Raw genomic sequence first — 20,172 nt, forward strand, 5'->3', positions numbered from 1 at the left:
TGTGCTGATTTTTCAGCTATAATCAAATAAACACATCTGTTTAACTGACATAGTTGTATAAAGTTATACTCACCAACCGTATTGATACCAGACAATAGCTGGAATCTTCTCTATTTGCGACGGAGGGAGGAACAGACCAGACATTCAAAATGGTGGCTCTCCTAGCCTCAGCACTTCTACCGCAGGCGGAGGGTTACACCGAAAAAAACAAAACTTCAACGTTTGTGGAATGAGAAAGGAACGAAGACCTTAAACAGGCGAGCGTGCAAATTATTTGCAGAATTCTCAATTGGCTAGCAAATCCACCAGCTTCGATACTGCTATGTGATATTTGATTGGGTAACATGGGATGCTGGTATGTATGTAAGCATTACGGTAATACGAACATGTTTATTTAACCACTGCAATAATGCTATAGCTTCTAGTAACTAGATAAAGAACCCCTTATAGCTAACTAACACATGCATGCCTTTCTAGCTACACTTGTGAGCCGTTTAGATATGTTAATGCACTCTTCGAGTATTGTTATTATATCACGCCACAATCTGATTATGTTGCTTGGCTGGTGTTCTACCTAGCTAGGTAGCTATTTGATGTATCGTATTTAGATGTGTCCGAAATGTGCGGATGAGTAATAATGTGTCTGTAAACGTCGTGCTGCGGTTCGCACACCTCACCTCGTGGCAGTCAGTGATGACGTCAACATGTAATGTTATGACATTTGTAATTTTGTGAGGTTTGTGGGCTCCATCTAGTGTACTTTACAGACAATGCCGCACTAAGTTCAATCAGGACATGCGCTGCATAGCTTCTTTATACTTTTTAAAAATATATTATACATTTCTTTCCGCCATCAGAAAATATACTGTATAGGAACAACTGGAGCGGTGTTTCAACCAGCGTCACCAGGTTTCGGGCCATGCACACTACTACATGGGTTATAAAGGTCCAGACCTCTTACCAGCTAGCCATTTCACATCGGTTACAGAGGCACTTATATTCCCCTTCTTCCGAAAGTATCCCATGCACAAACCAGAATGTGAACAGTGAAAAACGTCCATTAAAGGCCAGGAAAAACCATGGGTTTCCCACTGCTGGTACCAGTAGTATAGCTGCCCTAACCCAACACCTAGCAACCTCCTCAAAAGAGTCAGGACTACCACTCCGACTTCACTACACTGGTGTCAGAAATGGGATGGCCCCTGATTGTGCCTGTGCCCCAAGGGTGCAGGGTGCACAGGGAACTAGAGAAATGCGAGCCGGACTCAAAGGAAGTGTGTAGTGACCTTAAGATTCGGATCTCTTAGTGTAACAGCTAATGTGTTTGACAGTCGCAAACACCCGGCTTCAAACCCTGCCAGTTGTGACTTCCCTCTGATTTCTCCAAAATAAGAGTGAACCGCTGGAGCAGGTTTTGAACCAGCAATGCTGTGGTTATGGGGTGAATCGAGTGCAGTACCACCTGTACCATAAAGGTACCTCTTGGTAGAGGCTGTAGTGCGCAACGTGCCACGTACAACAGGTAAGCTATGTGACTGTGATGTTGGAGAGCAGACTGAATTTTGCAACCATGTCATTGAATCAGTTGGTATAAATTGTTTTGTTACTTTTGGGGGGCTTTGTGAATATAGGCCTATTTCAAATTTACAATATTAAAATTGTCAGTGTGTTTTTAAAAATACCTACAGCCTAAAATCTTTAAAAAATATGCAATATTCAAATATTATAATACATGAAGCGAGGAGAGAAAGAAGTAGGCTCAATGTATTATTGTGTGCATTGTTGACGGTAGTCCACTGCTCCTATGTCATCACAGGTTATCTACCCTCAAATGATTTGAACATCCCACAATGCATTGCTGTGCGCATGTTGTGAACATAGATATCAGCTGTGCCTGTGGGATGAAAATTAAGACCATATCAAGGTCAGAGATGCAGAAAATGAACCCAAGGATGAATTACCTGTGGTGGCATGTGAGGTGAAGACCTCAGATCCTCGCTCCGATGGTCATGCAAAGGAGGATTCTGGCCCAGTGGGAGTGAGATTTTTGGAGAAAGCGGATCCTGTCTTTTGGCTGAGCCATGTGTAGTCTCCGGCTGGGTAGAAAATAAGTTGGGTAATGTTAAATCGGTGAAGGTATTATCGGTGGGGGAAAACGGTCAATTGTGGGGGTGCCTGTGTTGTTGGGGATCAGAAGTGCCTGGTGCGAGAGAGACAGGCTGAAGATGCCAGGGTCAGAGTAGAACAGAAGGTGTCACGCTGAGGCAGGGAAGAGAGTAGAGGATGATGGATCAAGGGTGAGTAGTAGGCTTAGGCCAATACAGACTGATTTGAATTTGTGCTTCAGTAAGGTTGGCTTCTTAGCATTTATTGCCATGGTTATCAATTTGTACCGCAGAAATGGAATGTAAATCACAGAAGGTAGAGGTTGTGGTGGCAGTACTTGGGTGTATACGGTTTTACTGCGGAAGAGATACAAGGTGTGGTGAACCAGAGTCCGGTCCTCCCAGGCCGTCGGACTGGTGTAGGATCAGTTAGGGTCAAAGTAGTGGAATGAGCTGGTGATAATTATATATATATATATATATATTATTATTTTTTAATTAAATAGGTGTAGGGTTAGTTGGTGGTGCATCTTTTTTTTTTCCCCCCCCCCCTTATTTTGTGTTACAAAAATTGACATGATGACCACACACTACCGTACAATAGGTGGCAGCATGCACAAAATGTGCGAACTTCATTATACCGAAGAAGAAGCTGTGCCTGTGTATCGCTGCAGTGCATTGGCAAAGCGACAGCAACGCAGGATTGTAGCTGCTCGGGGCTGCTGAGCAAATACCATCTCAGGCCGGTTTGGATAGGACCCCATCGCATTTTCTATCATTTGGAAATTATATAAAGCTCGACAGGAGAGTGTTTTAAATTTAAGTGGATCAGATTGTAACCAAGCCATTTGGGCTTATTTAAACATTTTATATAGGCTATTTGTTTTGTATTCATTTAAATGACCCATACTCTCACCAATGGTGTAAGCTGTGTTCATCTCTACATGGGTAAACAATTTTGATCGGGCATCTTGTTATTTATTTTAAATCATTTTTTAAGTGATATTGTTGTACTCTCGAAAGGGAGTCCCTTTACGGAATACAGCTGGATTGCATAGAGGAATCTTCAAATCTGTCTGGGCTAGGAGGAGATTCGATTTTTTTCCAACCGGGAGTGGGGGATAATATGTCCAGGCGAAAACAGAACAACCCCTTCAAAGTTAATTGTAGGTATCTCAGGTATTGTAAATGCCATTTTTACTTGTTGAAAAGTAGTGAGGAGTATCATTTCCATCCATCTAACTAGACGATTGTTTTCACCACCGTTGCAATTGTGTACTGTAAGACAATGTGTCAATCACCATCGTTGATACAAGCGCCTGATACAATGTTTTAGTTCAACCTATGTGGCGTGTAGACGTCAATATTTGTATAATTTTGATGATACATTGAATCAACGCGCGTGACACCGACGACTGTCTATCTTCGAACCCCCCAAAATTATCAGGAACCATTATTAGGCTACTAATACTATGATATTCATATTTGTATGGAGATGACAACCTCACAATTGCATGCGCAGGTCGTTTTCTCCGAGGGAAACTATTCAGATAGTTATTTCCATGTGTTTACCGGCGCTTCTGTTGGTGGTTTTTCATTAGATTATTTGTTTGGCATGCTGGTCCCTGTTTTCAACTCTTGTTTTGAGAGTACGATATAGCCTACCAATGTCAATGAAAATAAACAATGTTAGTCTTGAGATTAGGACAGATTTCACCCTTCTTGGTCTCAGAATCCATGTAAGATGTTGTCCCTCATAAAATGTCAGTTTAAACTAGGTACAACATGCTTTTGCATTGACTGTACTTTCTGTTTCTCTGGATAAGCTCTCACATTGACATCTTAGATTCAGATACAGAACCAGTACAGCCAGTGGAGAATAGCGATGTCGGTCATACCACTAGCATTGTCAATGCCTGGGGCCAAAATAAGAGACCATATCTTTTTTTTTTTTTATGGAAAAGTGCACTGCTTGGTTTCTGTAATCAGAGCACACTAAAACACGTTTCGTTAAACGTTTCTGTTCCATGAGTGCTGTTGTGTCTGTCATAGTCACCGGCTTAGGGGAGGATGTTTTTCAGTGTCACTGACTACGTTGGCTATCTGCAAGCAACATTCCTCCAATTCCAATGGGAGACTACTCCAGAGCAGGTATAGTCTAGGTACTACAGGTTTGGTAGCTGTGTAGTTGCCTGACAAACATTTCTACCGATGGTGATGATGTCCTTTTCCTATGCATGCTAAAAGGTCAAACTGAGTGCATGATGAATTGGCCTGCTGATCCTTCAGTGTAGGCTACTGGATGCCTGGGGACGCATAAGTCCATGTAGCCTTTAGGGTCCTTTTCTAAACATAGGCGAGGCTAGTTTGTTTAAATATGGTGTTGAAATACGTATTGCTCTAATGGCCTCAATAATCCCTATATGCTAACAACATCTGTCACGGGAAACAGTAACACAGTAAGGATGCGTGATCTGCTGATAGACGTATTGGTCCATAGATCTCTGTTGTTCAAACACAGTATAGTAAAACAACAACATACATTAACAATCTTAAGGCGTTTTTGGGGGGGCTTCTAAAGTGACGTCTCCCAGCTTCACGTACTACTTCTGGCTGATAGTTATGAAATAACAACCGTCTTTTTTTATTACCCTCAGAATGAATCAGACTTTCACACTTTCCTATGACCACATACAGTTGGTCCAAGACAAATTCACACACGCACACACACATACCACATAGTTTATAAAACGATAATAGGCCATTTTCTTAACCCACCATCTAATGAAAAATTATAATAATCCTTAAAAGTGGTGTGTGTGTGTCCTGAACTGATGTGAAATGTCCCTCGATGTAGCGCACAGACATTACCAGCATGGGAAAACTAGTCGGCTAGCCTGTCTGAGCCAATCATGGCTGGGGTAAAGGGAAAGCATAGCAGGGGAAACAGCAGCTGTTTTATAAGTCTCATTAGCCCTGAAAGGGTTAGTGACGATAAACAGGTCTGTTTTGATAGCATGCATTCCGGTTGTATCAAAAATAGTTTTCATTGTGGATCTATAAAGCCATACAGATGGGTCATTTTGTGTTGATTTGTCTGAGAGCAGAGTTGGGATCATTTCAGACACTTCACTGGGGAGGAGGGCTCCACAGAGAGGGAGAGATTCTGGAGAAAAGGGGTGATGGCGGTTACTTCCGTTTTGCCTTAATTAAATACCAGGCTGCCAATTAGGCGAAGTGAGAAATGATCTGGGAGTCTGGGATTATCTGATGTCTGTCACCATTCCCATGGTCCTGATGTCACCATTCCCATGGTCCTGAACACCACAGTGCCTGTACATGGATGGAAGGCAGGGGCCCCAGCACTTCCTTGAGATTCAGACAGTATTTTGTGTGTGTGTGTGTGGCGTCTATCTGTGTGTGTTGGAACCGAGGGTGGGTAAAAAAGAGGGGAGCTTGAATTCAACAGGAGCCCCATTGCTTAGTGTTTGAGTAGAGTTTTGGCATTCTCTCTTTTGTCTGTTTTGTTTTGTCCCCCCTTCCTCCTCCTCTTTCCCTCTGTGTCTGTTGGCTGATGAGTTTGTCTTTGTCTGGATTCAGTCAGACACTGCGTCACCTCCTGCCTACAGACACGCAGACTCAGAGATAACATCAGAGTGGCAGAGACATGGGGAGGGAGGGCCGGTGGGAGAAGAGAGACAGATGTACAGACAGAGCCTAGCAGTGGGGGATGGGTAGCTCTCACATCAATCATTGGCTGTGTGCCGTGGAGCCAGTCTGTAGCAGTTCATAGTTCAACAATCAGACCCACTCTACCAGTGCTAATGAGTGCCTGGATCACTATGGGAAATGTGCCCAAACTATTTTCACATACTACACTCCGCTAAAAAGTTAATGCAGGAATGACAGCCCTGTGAATATTAGAGGGGAGTTTTTTTTTTTTTAAATGATAGATTTTATTCCTCAACCCTCTCGCATACAGACCATGCTCCTCAGTGGTGTGTTGCTCCAGGATTAGAACAGAGGCTGTAATTACCTCTCCCAGTCTCAGGTAACTGGATGAAAGATGTTCCTTCCATCACACTGAATGGAAAGACTGGACAGGAAGGGGAGGGTAATAACTGGAGGGCTATGGAACCTAAACGGTTGCAGTTTATATATATATCTTTCCATTCGAGAGATTTTAAAATGATCAAAATAAAACCTCCCGTTTAACGTATACTGATGACCGGAATGAGTGTACTGTCACTAACAACTGGAGAGGCCCTGTGCTCCCATTCCAACCCTGTCAAGCTTGGGTGTAGATCGGAGGGGAAATGGGATACTAATGCAATGAGCAGAGATGCTGTAAAATGCTGAGCGCCATGTGAGAGGTTTAAGCAGACACATATGGGCTCCTTGGTATGAGGCATTGGCCTCCCCCTCAGAGCTGCTGGTATGGATATAGAACAGTCAGAACTGCGTATGAGCAGGGAGGACAGAGGGTGAGCCAGGCTGTGCAGTGTGTGGGTGGTACTGAGAGAGGGAGATACAGTGCCTTGCAGGCTGCTAGTGGAAAGGAGTGCAGGCTGCTTCCCCCTGGGACTGCAGCATGCTTGGATAAGTGTGTGTGTTCGTTCTGCTTCTGTGAAATTGGGGATCTGGTTGTGTGTGAGTACATGTGTCAATGTGCACTTCTGCGATGTGTTGATGCAGCATTATATTGGCATGTCAGTGAATATGAAAGCATCCATGTCAACTGTATATAGGCTCGGGGAATGATTTTGTTTAAAGGTTTAGGCCTTTCATGAATTTTATGTTGTGTTTCTATAACCATCTTGGGGCTAGTGTATTATAGCAGCTATGATGGGTTTATGTGTGTAGCTACGACTCCTTTAATGCTGGATAGGCTTGGTATTCTAATCTGAAGCACTTTCTTCAATATGCTAAGTGTAGTAGATTGCTTGGATTTTGTGGCTAGTCAGCACCTACACCAGGTAACTGAAGTGCAGGCTACACACCAGGCTCTCTGGTGTTTATGCCCTCCATGTTAAATATTACAGGTCTGTGCTCTAGAAATGTCTTCCCCCGACTTCATGATCACGCTCCGCCTTGCACTACTGACCTGTCAATCTTCTGTTCCAGGGCTGTCATTCCTATGCCTAGCACGTTTTACCTCCAAGGCTTTGTCTGCTGGCTGTATTTTCTTGCATTGTCTTGTAATATATCAACTGTCTTTTCGTACACACCTGACTCTCTCAAATTAATACAAATATATTTTTTCTATGTCATTGAGGATTGCCTCAATCAAGAATACGATGGGAAAGTGACCGCCCATTTTGCCTTGGTTCTTCGATCTTCCGGTTTTTGAATGGGCTTCAAGGTTATATAACCAAATTCCCAAATGCTGTCATTTAAGATATACAATTATATTCTTATTTGTGTATTCATTTACTTGTACCTGATGCCTTTTTAAGATGTTCAATTGCATCCTGTTTGCGTCTGTGTGTTGCGTTTCAAGAACGTAAAAAAAAACTAAAGTCGACATGTAGTGATCACACTTTCCCATCGTATCCTCTTATTTTCGAACGTTGCTATGGGCACAGCCAAACAACGGAAGTGATGGCTTCGACTTCCACTTTACTTCTCTACTGCAGCTCGCCGGTGGCAAATTAGCCAATGTCAATTATTTAAGGAGAGATTTTATAGTATACAGTATAAAAGTTAAGTAAACGAGTGCATAATTTTACATTGATTTCATCCACATTCTCCGTTAGCTAGACCTACTAGAATAGTTCTGTTGTGATAATAACGTTAGTTGTGTTGTCAGAGTTAAGGGCCAGGCACCAAGCCAATAACTATAAAGATAAACTATAGGCTACCTAACTATAACACGCTGGTGAGCATCCACACTAGAGGAAAGTTTTTATTGTTCTGAAGTCCTACACCTGTCAATCAACTGATCAACGCATCCTACTGCACGCTGTCTATTAATAAGGTGACCATGCGTTCTCTAACACACAGATACTGGTTCAGACCATTCAGTGCTTTCAGGGTGTGTTCATTGTCATAGTGACAACTGCAAATAATACATCAATGTAGGCCTAATGTAAAACAATATACTAACTCCTACTGTATTTAAATGTATCATTTCAGCAACAGACGCCATATTGCCTGCATATCTATTACACCATTGCTCAAGTGGTTTGCAAGTGACTTCCATTTTTCTAATGGTTGTCAATTTCTTTGGGTCTTATTTTTCACTGTGCTCATCTCTCTGTCCCGTGCAACTATTTGCAATGCATCAGTGCAACAGTGTTCTCATAATAAGTGGTCAAAAGTAATCACACCAATGCACTTTCTCTCCTCAACAATCCGTAGGTACTGCAGGATTTTCTTCCAACTAGGCACCCCACCTGACCAACTGAGCTAATTGATCAGTTCAATGTTTGTCTAAATTCAACATACCTGATCCTCCAGGTCAATGAAATAAAAAACATGAAGTGCCTGCGGCACCCCAGGACCGGTGTTGTCTACCCCTGCTATAGCCTGTTGTGAATGGGAACAGCTGGAAAGAGGCTGGTAATGTGTAGCTGATGTAATAAGCAAAATATTTACCAGTCAGAGTGCAAGAAAAAACGTTTTACTGTTCTCATTTGAGTGCACAGTTATTGTCCATTTGATGTAGGCTAATTTGAATAACACCTCAGACGTCCGATTTTGTAAAAAGATAACTGCATATGCCTACAGCCTAGGCCTGGTTATGCAACCATTTGGATCAGTTTGGGACTATTCTCAACAGTTAAGGGCCAGAAAGGTACATAAGCAGGCCACGTGTGTGTGTTCTGTCAGGATGTAGCCCAGTGTTAAGATAGGCCTACTATAGGAAAATATGGGCTTCTCCTTTCCAACTCCCTGCCCGTTCTTAATGCTGTAGCCTATTTTACATTCCGCAAGCATGTATCTCTCCTCTAATAGGCTATTAGTAGGCTAAAGAAAATAAGTCGAAATAAGTGTCCAACAAGCTTTTGTGGTCTGGCTTTTTCTGGGACTCCACAAGATTTAAGAGGAAGAGACCCCAGGTGTGTAATTGCGCAACAGACTGACAGGCATGGGATGTGGACTGTCTCCTAAATTAGAAACGTATGCATATTAACCCATAATTCATAAGCTCAATGTTAGGCTTTATACTGCAGTGAATAAATGTATCCTACCTAGGCTACAACAACACAATGTAATGAAGAATTTTGTTTTCAATTGAGTATAAAACTCTAGTCTAGGCTGTAGTATTTTCACTGTAGTTTGTCTTTTGAATAATGCTCAAAAGCCTAGCGTTTTTAAATGTTCATTTAGAAATGGCTGCATCTAGCTTGCCTGATTGGGCAACCATTTGGATCAGTTCTGGGGTTTTACTCAGCTGTTAGCCTACAAGGTCCAGGCACATTAGCAGGCCAGTAATATGGTGTATTTTTTTTCAGGATTTATCAGCAAAAAGAAACATGCTAATGCAGGGATTTCTAGTGGCTCGAATATGAATTATGATAAGGAAGTTGTATCCGTAGTTTCTGCATTTGGCTTCCGTGTTTTAAGTGTTTGAAAATCAGGTGGATATGCCTAGTTAAATTGGGCCACCCCTCCCTCTGATGGTCCTATCATCTCCCTGTGACTCCTCTGTTCACAGGGCCCTTCCACAGCACCGGCTTTGCAGGCCCCCTTCACACTATTAACATGGATGGCAGGGACGATTTCATTGAGGACAGCGAATGCCACAGCAACAATTCCCAACAGGACAGCATTTCAGGTAGGCATTTAGGGCATTTCCCTGACCCTAATGTGACATACTCTCTGTAGGGGGTGTTGTGAGAGAATATGACTAGGTCTGTGTTCTGTTGTCTGTCTATATTGATAGGGCTGTGTTTGCCTCCATAGAAGACAGTGATAGCGACCTGGACAACCACGACTCATCCTCCAACACCTCAGCTGACGACCACATGACCTCCACCAAGAGAACACACCACAGGGGAGTTAAAGAAGTGAGTGTCACTGTCAGGGTTAGGTGTCAGGTGTTCTCTCCTCCTAGTACTGTTATCATGTGTGTTCACTGAGTGTGGGCCTGCCTGGTTGCTGATTCACACATGCATTTCCTTCCTGATTTGATAGTGTTCTACAGATCTCAGGGTCATCTGGCCCTCTAGACATATGCGGAAAGGTTATTGCCCCACCCCGCACTGTCCATTTCCAGAATTATGCTATTCAATAATCCTACAAAAAAGATGCAGCACAAGAATACGTCTGAATACATTGCATTTGTAAATTGTAAACTGGCGATTACAGAATATCCTCACACCTTCAGACCCCAGAAACAGAAAGCATCTCGGGTTGTGTGGTGTGATTCACAACCATGGCAGAGTCATACAGTGTGTCATAGAGACAGTCAATTAGTCACTGGGGGCCTGAGGGTAATTCTCTCTCATTCACACACACACACACACACACACAACCTTATGACCTACCATTCAGGATTCCTGCTCCCAGGACCAGCCATAGAGGTACTGTAGAGAGGATGAGCATATCCACCCTTTTAGATGAACACATGAAATCCTCTTCTAATATACCACCATTACATAACTTACTGTATTATTACACAATCATTAGCATACATATTACTGATGAAACAGATCTGTATGGTAGCTCCACATTGCATCCACAGTATCTGAGTGTACAGTAGTACTGATGCCTTTGTATTTCTCAGGAGAGTGAGGAGGGGGCCGACCTGATGAGCAGCTGTGTGTGTCCTCTGTGCACCCTGGAGTTCAGCAGCCCCGAGCAGCTCATCACACACGTCTACCAGGTGAGGACAGTACAGTACCAGACAGCCCACCATGGCACCAAGTATTCAGACGGGGCCAAAGCCTCCTTAGGCTTCAGCGGTTGGATCAGGGGGATAATGGGCTAGGGGTAGATAATCACCATTGAACCTCCTTGGTAGCTACTGTCATCACTACACTAAAGAGGGAAGGATACTTATGATTCAGTCATGTGATCAGGTTATGTGTCAAACCTAAGGTTTGGATGTTTCAACTTGTTTTAAGTTATCAGTGTCTTCTAACTGAGCCAGAATTACACGTTTACCACCAAACCACTTTCTCACATGATGGTGTAGTGCTAACCTGTCACGCCCTGGTCTTAGTATTTTGTGTTTTCTTTATTAATTTGGTCAGGCCAGGGTGTGACATGGGTTTATTATGTGGTGTGTTTTTGTAGGTATTGGGATTGTGGCTTAGTGGGGTTTTCTAGTATAGTCTATGGCTGTGTGGAGTGGTTCTCAATCAGAGGCAGGTGTTTATCGTTGTCTCTGATTGAGAACCATATTTAGGCAGCCATATTCTTTGAGTGTTTCGTGGGTGATTGTTCCTTTCTCTGTGTTTGTTTTGCACCCGTATAGGCTGTTAGGGTTTCGTGTTACGTTTCTTGTATTTGTATCTGTTCGTGTTTTATTCGCTTATTAAACATGAATCTAAATTACCACGCTGCATTTTGGTCGACGGAAGAAAACCCTAACATAACCACATACGTTTATGCCACAATTGTAGATATGTGTATTTTTAGATATGCACTGTTGTGGTTTGTCCTCACTTTTAGGTTGCTTATAAAATACACTGACAAACAAAGAGAACCATTGTGCTTTACCTAATTAAATGACTATAACTCTGTCTGTCTGTCTGGAGCAGCACACATCGTTGATGGGCAGCAGTAAGAACTACGTGTGCCCAGTCTGTGGGCGCACGCTCAGCTCGCCAGGCTCCCTGGGGCGCCACCTTCTCATCCACTCTGAGGACCGCCTCTCCAACTGTGCTGTGTGTGGGACACGCTTCACCAACACCAACAACTTCAACAGGTCTGTGCCTCCTCCACCACTGTAACTGACAATTAACCTGTAAGTCTGTCGTTGTTTTTTTATTGTTTACGTGTTTGCTATGCAGGGGAAATTATAAGACAAGCGGAACTATGTGGCTAAGAACTGTTGTAATTGGGATTATTATCGTAGCAACAGACCTTTTGGAGTGAAGGCAATCCCCAAGTTTTCATGTCTTCGGGTATAGTTCGTAAAGGCTGAATTGTGTATGTTAGGATGGTAACGTTATAATAATTAAGGATGAAGCGTGAAATTATAACAGGAATAATACGTGGGAAGTTTTTGATTTCCTCCCTTCTGTAATAAGCAGACAATGAGGTATTTTTTTCCTTTATTCATGTGTTTAATCTGACACTGTTATAGCTCCGGCTAAACTGTTTATGTACAGTCGTGGACAAAAGTTTTGAGAATGACACAAATATGAATTTTCACAAAGTCTGCTGCCTCAGTTTATATGATGGCAATTTGCATATACTTCAGAATGTTATGAAGAGTGATCAGATGAATTGCAATTAATTGCAAAGTCCCTCTTTGCCATGCAAATGAACTGAATCCCAAAAAAACATTTCCACTGCATTTCAGCCCTGCCACAATAGGACCAGCTGACATCATGTCAGTGATTCTCTCGTTAACACAGGTGTGAGTGTTGACGAGGCTGGAGATCACTCTGTCATGCTGATTGAGTTTGAATAACAGACTGGAAGCTTCAAAAGGAGGGTGGGTGCTTGGAATCATTGTTCTTCCTCTGTCAGTCATGGTTACCTGCAGGGAAACATGTGCTGTCATCATTGCTTTGCACAAAAAGGGCTTCACAGGCAAGGATATTGCTGCCAGTAAGATTGCACCTAAATCAACCATTTATCAGACCATCAAGAACTTCGGTTCAATTGTTGTGAAGAAGGCTTCAGGGCGCCCAAGAAAGTCCAGTAAGCGCTAAAGTTGATTCAACTGCGGGATCGGGGCAACACCAGTACAGAGCTTGCTCAGGAATGGCAGCAGGCAGGTGTGAGTGCATCTGCACGTGCATCTACACGCACAGTGAGGCGAAGACTTTCGGAGGATGGTCTAATGTCAAAAAGGGCAGCAAAGAAGCCACTTCTCTCCAGGAAAGACATCAGGGACAGACTGATATTCTGCAAAAGGTACAGGGATTGGACTGCTGAGGACTGGGGTAAAGTAATTTTCTCTGATGAACCTCCTTTCCAATTGTTTGGGGCATTGTTAAGGGATTTTTTATCAATAATGACTAATTATGTATACATTTCAATCAGGACTGACTAATCAGAAAACTATTATGTTACTGTATAGATGTATGAATTTTATTTTAACCTTAGTACTGAATATAATGTGTGTAAATATAATCAAGAATTAGAACAATGACTGTCTGTTCCTTGGTAGAAATGAATGAACTTATAGCCAGACTGGATAGAATGCTTATCTACACAGGCAGACCTTGGCTTGGGTCGTAAATTATCTTAGTAGGGAGAGACGATGTGGGAAGGCTTGAGAACTATACAGCCATTGTACTGCTGGTTGATTTGACGGGGTAGTACGTAAACTAATGACGTCATTTTCAGTTTATAATCTGTGGTAAACTGTATCATGTTCAGTACTCTCGAGAATAAACGCAGCTGGTTGATTTGAGACTGGTCTCTGTCCATTTTATGCAAATAAGAGTCTTACAAATTCTTAGGAATTGACAGTGTTTAATTTTAATCGGGTATTAAAACAGAGGAATATAATTCCTGTAACAGGCATCCGGAAAAAAGCTTGTCCGGAGAAGACAAGGTGAGCGCTACCATCAGTCCTGTGTCATGCCAACAGTAAAGCATCCTTAGATGCTTCTCAGCCAAGGGAGTGGGCTCACTCACAATTTGGCCTAAGAACACAGCCATGAATAAAGAATGGGACCAACACATCCTCCGAGAGCAACTTCTCCCAACCATCCAGGAACAGTTTGGTGAAGAACAATGCCTTTTCCAGCATGATGGAGCACCTTGCCATAAGGCAAAAGTGATAACTAAGTGGCTCAGAGAACAAAACATCAATATTTTGGGTCCATGGCCAGGAAACTCCCCAGACCTTAATCCCATTGAGAACTTGTGGTTAATCCTCAAGAGGTGGGTGGACAAACAAAAACCCACAAATTCTGACAAACTCCAAGCATTGATTATGCAAGAATGGGCTGCCATCAGTCAGGATGTGGCCCAGAAGTTAATTGAAAGCATGCCAGGGCGGATTGCAGAGGTCTGGAAAAAGGGCCAACACTGCAAATATTGACTCTTTGCATCAACTTCATGTAATTGTAAATAAAAGCATTTGACACTTATGAAATGCTTGTAATTATACTTCAGTATTCCAAAGTAACACCTGACAAAAATATCTAAAGACACTGAAGCAGCAAACTTTGTGGAAATTAATGTGTCATTCTCAACTTTTGGCCACGACTGTATGTAAGCACTTCAGAGTTAAATCAAGGTAATCACTCATAAGTCAAAGTCAAACATAAGGCAAGAAAGTTGTAAGAGTGTGCTTAACTGTATTTTCATTTACTTTAGTTCTCACAGAAGGTGATAATTCTGACTAAAACTACAGATTAAAGCCGCCAGTTAAGATCAAGGAAAGGTTGTGCTCGTGGTTACTGGAGTGAGCTACAACCACTACTACCTCATTTCAGTCCTATACCCTAGTATAGTGCTTCAGCCTTTCACACACACAATGACATGGGTTATCTACAGAGTTTAGCGAGTTAGGCTGTCTGTCTGCGCTAGCCTGTAACAGCTGTGTCCTGTAACTACTCACATCTCTGCCCCCCTACACAGGGAGAAGCTCAGAGAGGTCCTGAACACAGGCAGCAGTATGGAATGCAGCAGCGGAGATGAGAACTGTTCCATGTCCCGGTCTCTCTCCAGCAGCCCCATGGGCAACCCCGGTCATGGCCTGGGACACGGCCACGGGCCCAGCCACAACCAAGGAAACAACCCTGGCCGTGGCACAGGCCACATCCCGGGACACAGCCACGGCCCGGGATACAACCCCGGCCACAACCAAGGACATGGACATGGCCCAGGACACAACCATGGCCAAGGTCTCGGACACCTCCCAGGCCACCCACTCCCTTCACTGCACCACAGCCTCCTCTCTTCACCCCCCTCCTTCCCTGACGCCCTCAGCCCCTCACCCGGCCTACCCATGCTGCCAGACATCCTGAGCCCCATGCCTGTGCACCCGGCCGGAGTGCTGCTGGTGTGCAACAGCTGTGTGGCTTACCAGCAGCTGGTGGACGCCCAGTCTCCCATGAGGAAGTGGGCCATGCGCAGAAAGAACGAGCCGGTGGAGGCACGCATGCACCGTCTAGAGCGCGAGCGCTCCGCCAAGAAGACCAAGCGGGAGCACGAGTCACCCGAGGAGCGGGAACTGCGGAGGCTGCGGGACCGCGAAGCCAAGCGGATGCAGAGGCTGCAGGAGACAGAGGAGCAACGGACACGGAGGCTTCTGCGTGACAGGGAGGCCATGCGGATGAAGAGGGCCAACGAGACGCCAGATAAGAGGCAGGCCAGGCTGATCCGGGAGAGAGAGGCCAAGAGACTGAAACGGCGGCTAGAGAAGATTGACCCCTCCCTGAGAGGTCAGATAGAGCATGACCCAGCTGCTATGGCTGCCCTGACGGCAGACATGAGCCTGTTCCAGTTCCCCTGCCCCATGCCTGTCCCCTCTCTGGACAACAGCCTCTTCATGAAGCTGCCCTAGCAGGACCAGGTCACTGGGGGCAGCACACTGGGCCACTAACAGTTATAATGGCCTCTCCACTACGCCTGTGGGTTGCCATGGCCACAGATGGAACCATTCCATGCTGGTTGAAATTCCAGCAGCTTCTGTGTCCAACGACTTGATACCCGAACTCCTGTGTCAGCAAATAACATTAATTTATTACAGACTAGCAGGAAATAAGAGCAGGTTCAAGAATGTTTCACTTAATGGTAGGTATTGATAAAGCATGTTGTAAAGAGATTTTATCTGTTCTGTTTTGGGGGCAAGCAGACTTTGACATACCAGCCCATTGTGACAGGAGGAGTTACACCCTTCCATCTTTTGTACATGGACCTTCAGGGGTGGGAATGAGTCACGTAGCCCATAGCTCTCTCCCTCGCCTCTTGTCCCTTCTGCTAGCAAAGTCACTGGAGTTTACCGGTAGCTACACCTCTCTCACGCTGCCAACGTGGGTCTCTGCTCTGGCTAGCTCATATCTACCCAATCAACTACCTCAGTAAGGGGCTGAGGCCGAGCCCTCTTTGGCCTACGTTCTGACTCCAAGCTTCTTTACACGTTACACTACAGAAGAGAATGCAGGTTTTTTCCTTAGTTTGAGGGTGTGTTTATCTTTAGGACGTATTCACAGCTCACCAGGAGAATATTCAACAGGACAGAACATTCAGTAAGACATAGTCAGAAATGTACTGTATAAAACGGGAACGATAGAAAACGGGCCTGTTCTATACATCACATTTCTATCCGCTATGCTCTAAATATGCTGTACTATTTAATGATCCCTGTTTTGAGCAACATTATCCTCCATTCCAGCATATTCTCTTCAACTCAAAATATACTGCCACTACTGTAGGTCTCTTTGCCTTTTATTAGTCACATTGACCTTCCTTACTCTGTTTTTCCCTCGTACCTTCAACACTCAACCTTTGCCAAGTAGTTGGTAATAATTTCCTTTTTACATTACATCTTCTGTTGCATTGGCATTTTTTGGCCCATCAAACCACAATCTTTGCTGCTGTTACTGTTCTGTATATGTTAGTTACCTCTCGGACATTTAGGACTAAACATGTGAACTGAGAGTGCTAATTTACTTGCATTTTTCTAAATGCCCCAAATTGTCATATTTCCTTCCTCACTTAGCCAACGTATTGAAATATGCTCATACAGTTGAAGTCGGAAGTTTACATACACTTAGGTTGGAGTCATTAAAACTCGTTTTTCAACCACTCCACAAATGACTTGTTAACAAACTATAGTTTTGGCAAGTCGGTTAGGACATCTACTTTGTGCATGACACAAGTCATTTTTCCAACAATTGTTTACAGATTATTTCCCTTTTAATTCACTGGATCACAATTCCAGAAATGTACATACACTAACTTGACTGTGCCTGGAAAATTCCAGAAAATTATGTCATGGTTTTAGACGCTTCTGATAGACTAATTTACATAATTTGAGACAATTGGAGGTGTACCTGTGGATGTATTTCAAGGCCTACCTTCAAACTCCGTGCCTCTTTGCTTGACATCATGGGGAGATCAGCCAAGACTTCAGAAAAAAATTTCACAAGTCTGGTTCATCCTTGAACGCATGAAGGTACCACGTTCATCTGTACAAAGAATAGTACCCAAGTATAAACACCATGGGACCACTCAGCTGTCATACCTCTGAGGAAGGAGACGCTTTCTGTCTCCTAGAGATGAACGTACTTTGGTGCGAAAAGTGCAAATCAATTTCAGAACAACAGCAAAGGACCTTGTGAAGATGCTGGAGGAAACAGGTAGTATCTATATCCACAGTTTAACAAGTCCTATATCGACATAACCTGAAAGGCCGCTCAGCAAGGAAGAAGCCACTGCTCCAAAACCGCCATAAAAAAGCCAGACTACGGTTTGCAACTGCACATGGGGACAAAGATTGTACTTTTTGGAGAAATGTCCTCTGGTCTGATGAAACAAAAATAGAAATGTTTGGCCATAGTGACCATCTTTATGTTTGGAGGAAAAAGGGGGATGCTTGCAAGCTGAAGAACACCATCCCAACCGTGAAGCACGGCGGTGGCAGCATCATGTTGTGGGGGTGCTTTGCTGCAGGAGGGATTGATGCACTTCACAAAATAGATGGCATCATGAGGAAGGAAAATGTTGCTTCAATATATCCACATCTCAAGACATCAGTCAGGAAGTTAAAGCTTGGTGGCAAATGGGTCTTCCAAATGGACAATGACCCCAAGCATACTAACAAAGTTGTGGCAAAATGGCTTAAGGACAACAAAGTCAATGTATTGGAGTGGCCATCACAAAGCCCTGACCTCAATCCTATAGAATATTTGTGGGCAGAACTGAAAAGGCGTGTGCGAGCAAGGAGGCCTACAAACCTGACTCAGTTACACCAGCTCTGTCAGGAGGAATGGGCCAAAATTCACCCAACTTATTTGGGGAAGCTTGTGGAAGGCTACCCGAAACGTTTGACCCAAGTTAAACAATTTAAAGGCAATGCTACCAAATACTGAGTGCATGTAAACGTCTAACCCACTGGGAATGTGATGAAAGAAATAAAAGCTGAAATAAATCATTCCCTCTATTATTCTGACATTTCACATTCAAATAAAATTGATCTTAACTGGCTTAAGACAGGGATTTTTTACTAGGATTAAATGTCAGGAATTGTGAAGCACTGAGTTTAAATGTTTTTGGATAAGGTGTATGTAAACTTCCGACTTCAACTGCTTGTGTCAGGGTATATCAGCTATATTTTGAATAACTAATCTTTGCATTTTTCCAGTGATCTCACTTTGCAGAGTTCCACTCTCCAATGAGCATGTTCTAGACTCATTATTAAACCTGTTGACCCTCGCCCAGTTGGGAGCGATCTCTGGTCTTATCTGTTTCATTGACCTCATTCCAATTGATATTTATGCAACATGTGAATATATATTTTGTAAAGAAAGTTGGGGATATTTTTTTGGTTTGTTATATAATAGATGAAAGTACACATTTTGCCATGTTTGGTTCTATACTGTATGTATTTTTTTCCCTTCTCTTTGGTCATATGTTCTCAATTACTTGCCACAAAGGTTACCTCCGATACACAATGTTTCACAACTGAGCTCTGCAGACACATATTGACAATGTTACAGTACATGATTCGTTTTCTGGAGTAGTCCTTAAGATAGGAACTAAGCCGGTTCTCAGTTTGAGCCACTACCAGGCTAAAGCCCAGAACAGAATAGCATCCCGCTCAACAGGGGAAAAAGCTATTATATTCTAATTGTCCTTAAGTCTAGGAGTGGTTCAAACCTCTATGCAACAATGCTGTTTATTCCAAGGGAAATTTGACTCTTAAAACTATGCAGATTGCAGTAAAAAACAAATGGACTCAAATGTATGGAATTGTGCAACTCAGGCGATGCAACTCAGCGAGACCTCTTTGGCCATAGATTCAGCGCCCTGGTCCATGAACTTCTTTTCAGCAGGGTCATATCACTATCCTAATTTAAGATACACAGAGAGCAGAGCCATGCTGCAGACAGTGTTGTCACACACGGTCATTATCTTTGCTATAAAATCTGTAACAACATTTCTGCCAAGTACTGAACAATAATGAATACTGGGTATTCTGACTGATTTGAACTGGCAGCTGATATTAGTGTCATCATCCTTACACAGTGGAATAATGCAATGGAAAATGTGGAGTACGCTCTTCTTTGACATTAAAATACTACAAAAGGAAATTGTATCGACAGTTTCCCAGGTTCTGTTTGTGCTTTTGAACAGCACTGTCTAAAGCTCTGCCTAGCGTGACAGTCTGGATTAGGTTAACACTGCATGTCGTGAAACTGCATATGTTCTAGAATGGTTCAATATGAACTTGTATTCTACTGTTATTCTATGCCTGCCTGTTTTTGTTCAATTTAATCAAAAGATGTTCTTTGAACTTTGGCCTTTTTACTAGTCTATCAGGATATTCTCTTGATGTCCATGTTTACAAAGGAAATCATTTTAAGAAGGCCAAAATCAATGAGGGTAAACAAAAGTGAAAAACAGAAACACTTTACGCTCGTTCTGTTGTCACTGCTCAGAACGGTACTTTTACGGCAGCCATTCTGCTACTGGATTAACAGATGTACAGATCATGTTAAAAGCAGGAATAGAATGAAATAAATAAACATTGACTTTGACACCCGCGCTGTGTAGTAATCGTTCTCTTCTCTTTCAGTTCATCCTATGCACCAGTCAGCAAATAAAGCATGCCACTCATGGACTGGCTCTCTCCAGACCACAATGGCCTCTCTATTCATGGCAGACACAGACAGTATCATAAACCTCTATAACACCTACACAGAGTAGTGCTATCCAATGCGAACTCTGGGATGTGAACAGAGAAGGAACATGGAATGATAGG

At 43.2% G+C, this 20,172-nt stretch overlaps 2 protein-coding genes across 11 annotated transcripts in view; one reads left to right on the forward strand and one right to left on the reverse strand.

Annotated features, from left to right (window-relative positions):
- The window catches only part of LOC110526405 (AP-1 complex subunit gamma-1), a 31,222-nt gene extending 30,974 nt beyond the window's left edge, over nucleotides 1–248 (reverse strand). The window contains exon 1 of the mRNA XM_021607361.3: nucleotides 74–248. The gene's annotated coding sequence lies outside the window, so the exon portion shown is untranslated. The remainder of the gene's footprint in view (nucleotides 1–73) is intronic.
- Nucleotides 138–19,953, forward strand: LOC110526406 (zinc finger protein 821). 10 transcript variants are annotated; one of them, XM_021607367.3, is made up of 6 exons: nucleotides 138–355; nucleotides 9,766–9,885; nucleotides 10,014–10,117; nucleotides 10,837–10,935; nucleotides 11,816–11,982; nucleotides 14,823–19,953. In XM_021607367.3, exons 2-6 carry the CDS (start codon nucleotides 9,813–9,815, stop codon nucleotides 15,748–15,750), a joined length of 1,371 nt encoding a protein of 456 aa, XP_021463042.1. In that variant the 5' UTR covers nucleotides 138–355; nucleotides 9,766–9,812; the 3' UTR covers nucleotides 15,751–19,953. The 10 variants fall into 10 exon arrangements, with proteins under 10 accessions (XP_021463042.1, XP_021463044.1, XP_036836664.1 ...); XM_021607369.3 differs by having other exon boundaries at nucleotides 237–355; nucleotides 9,994–10,117; XM_036980769.2 differs by having other exon boundaries at nucleotides 237–355; nucleotides 10,017–10,117.
- Nucleotides 19,954–20,172: the final 219 nt, after the last annotated feature.

The sequence above is a fragment of the Oncorhynchus mykiss genome, chromosome 6, assembly GCF_057628025.1.
Source record: "Oncorhynchus mykiss isolate SJ-2025 chromosome 6, ASM5762802v1, whole genome shotgun sequence".
NCBI classification, from domain to species: Eukaryota; Metazoa; Chordata; class Actinopteri; order Salmoniformes; family Salmonidae; genus Oncorhynchus; species Oncorhynchus mykiss.

Excerpts from the sequence above, each read along its gene's own strand:
- LOC110526406 (XM_021607362.3), top strand. The coding sequence starts at position 3,232 with ATGTCCAGGCGAAAACAGAACAACCCCTTCAAAGTTAATT. Across the intron at positions 3,272-9,765 it reads CAACCCCTTCAAAGTTAATT|GGCCCTTCCACAGCACCGGC; the intron begins GTAGGTATCTCA and ends CTCTGTTCACAG. Across the intron at positions 11,983-14,822 it reads AACACCAACAACTTCAACAG|GGAGAAGCTCAGAGAGGTCC; the intron begins GTCTGTGCCTCC and ends CCCCCTACACAG.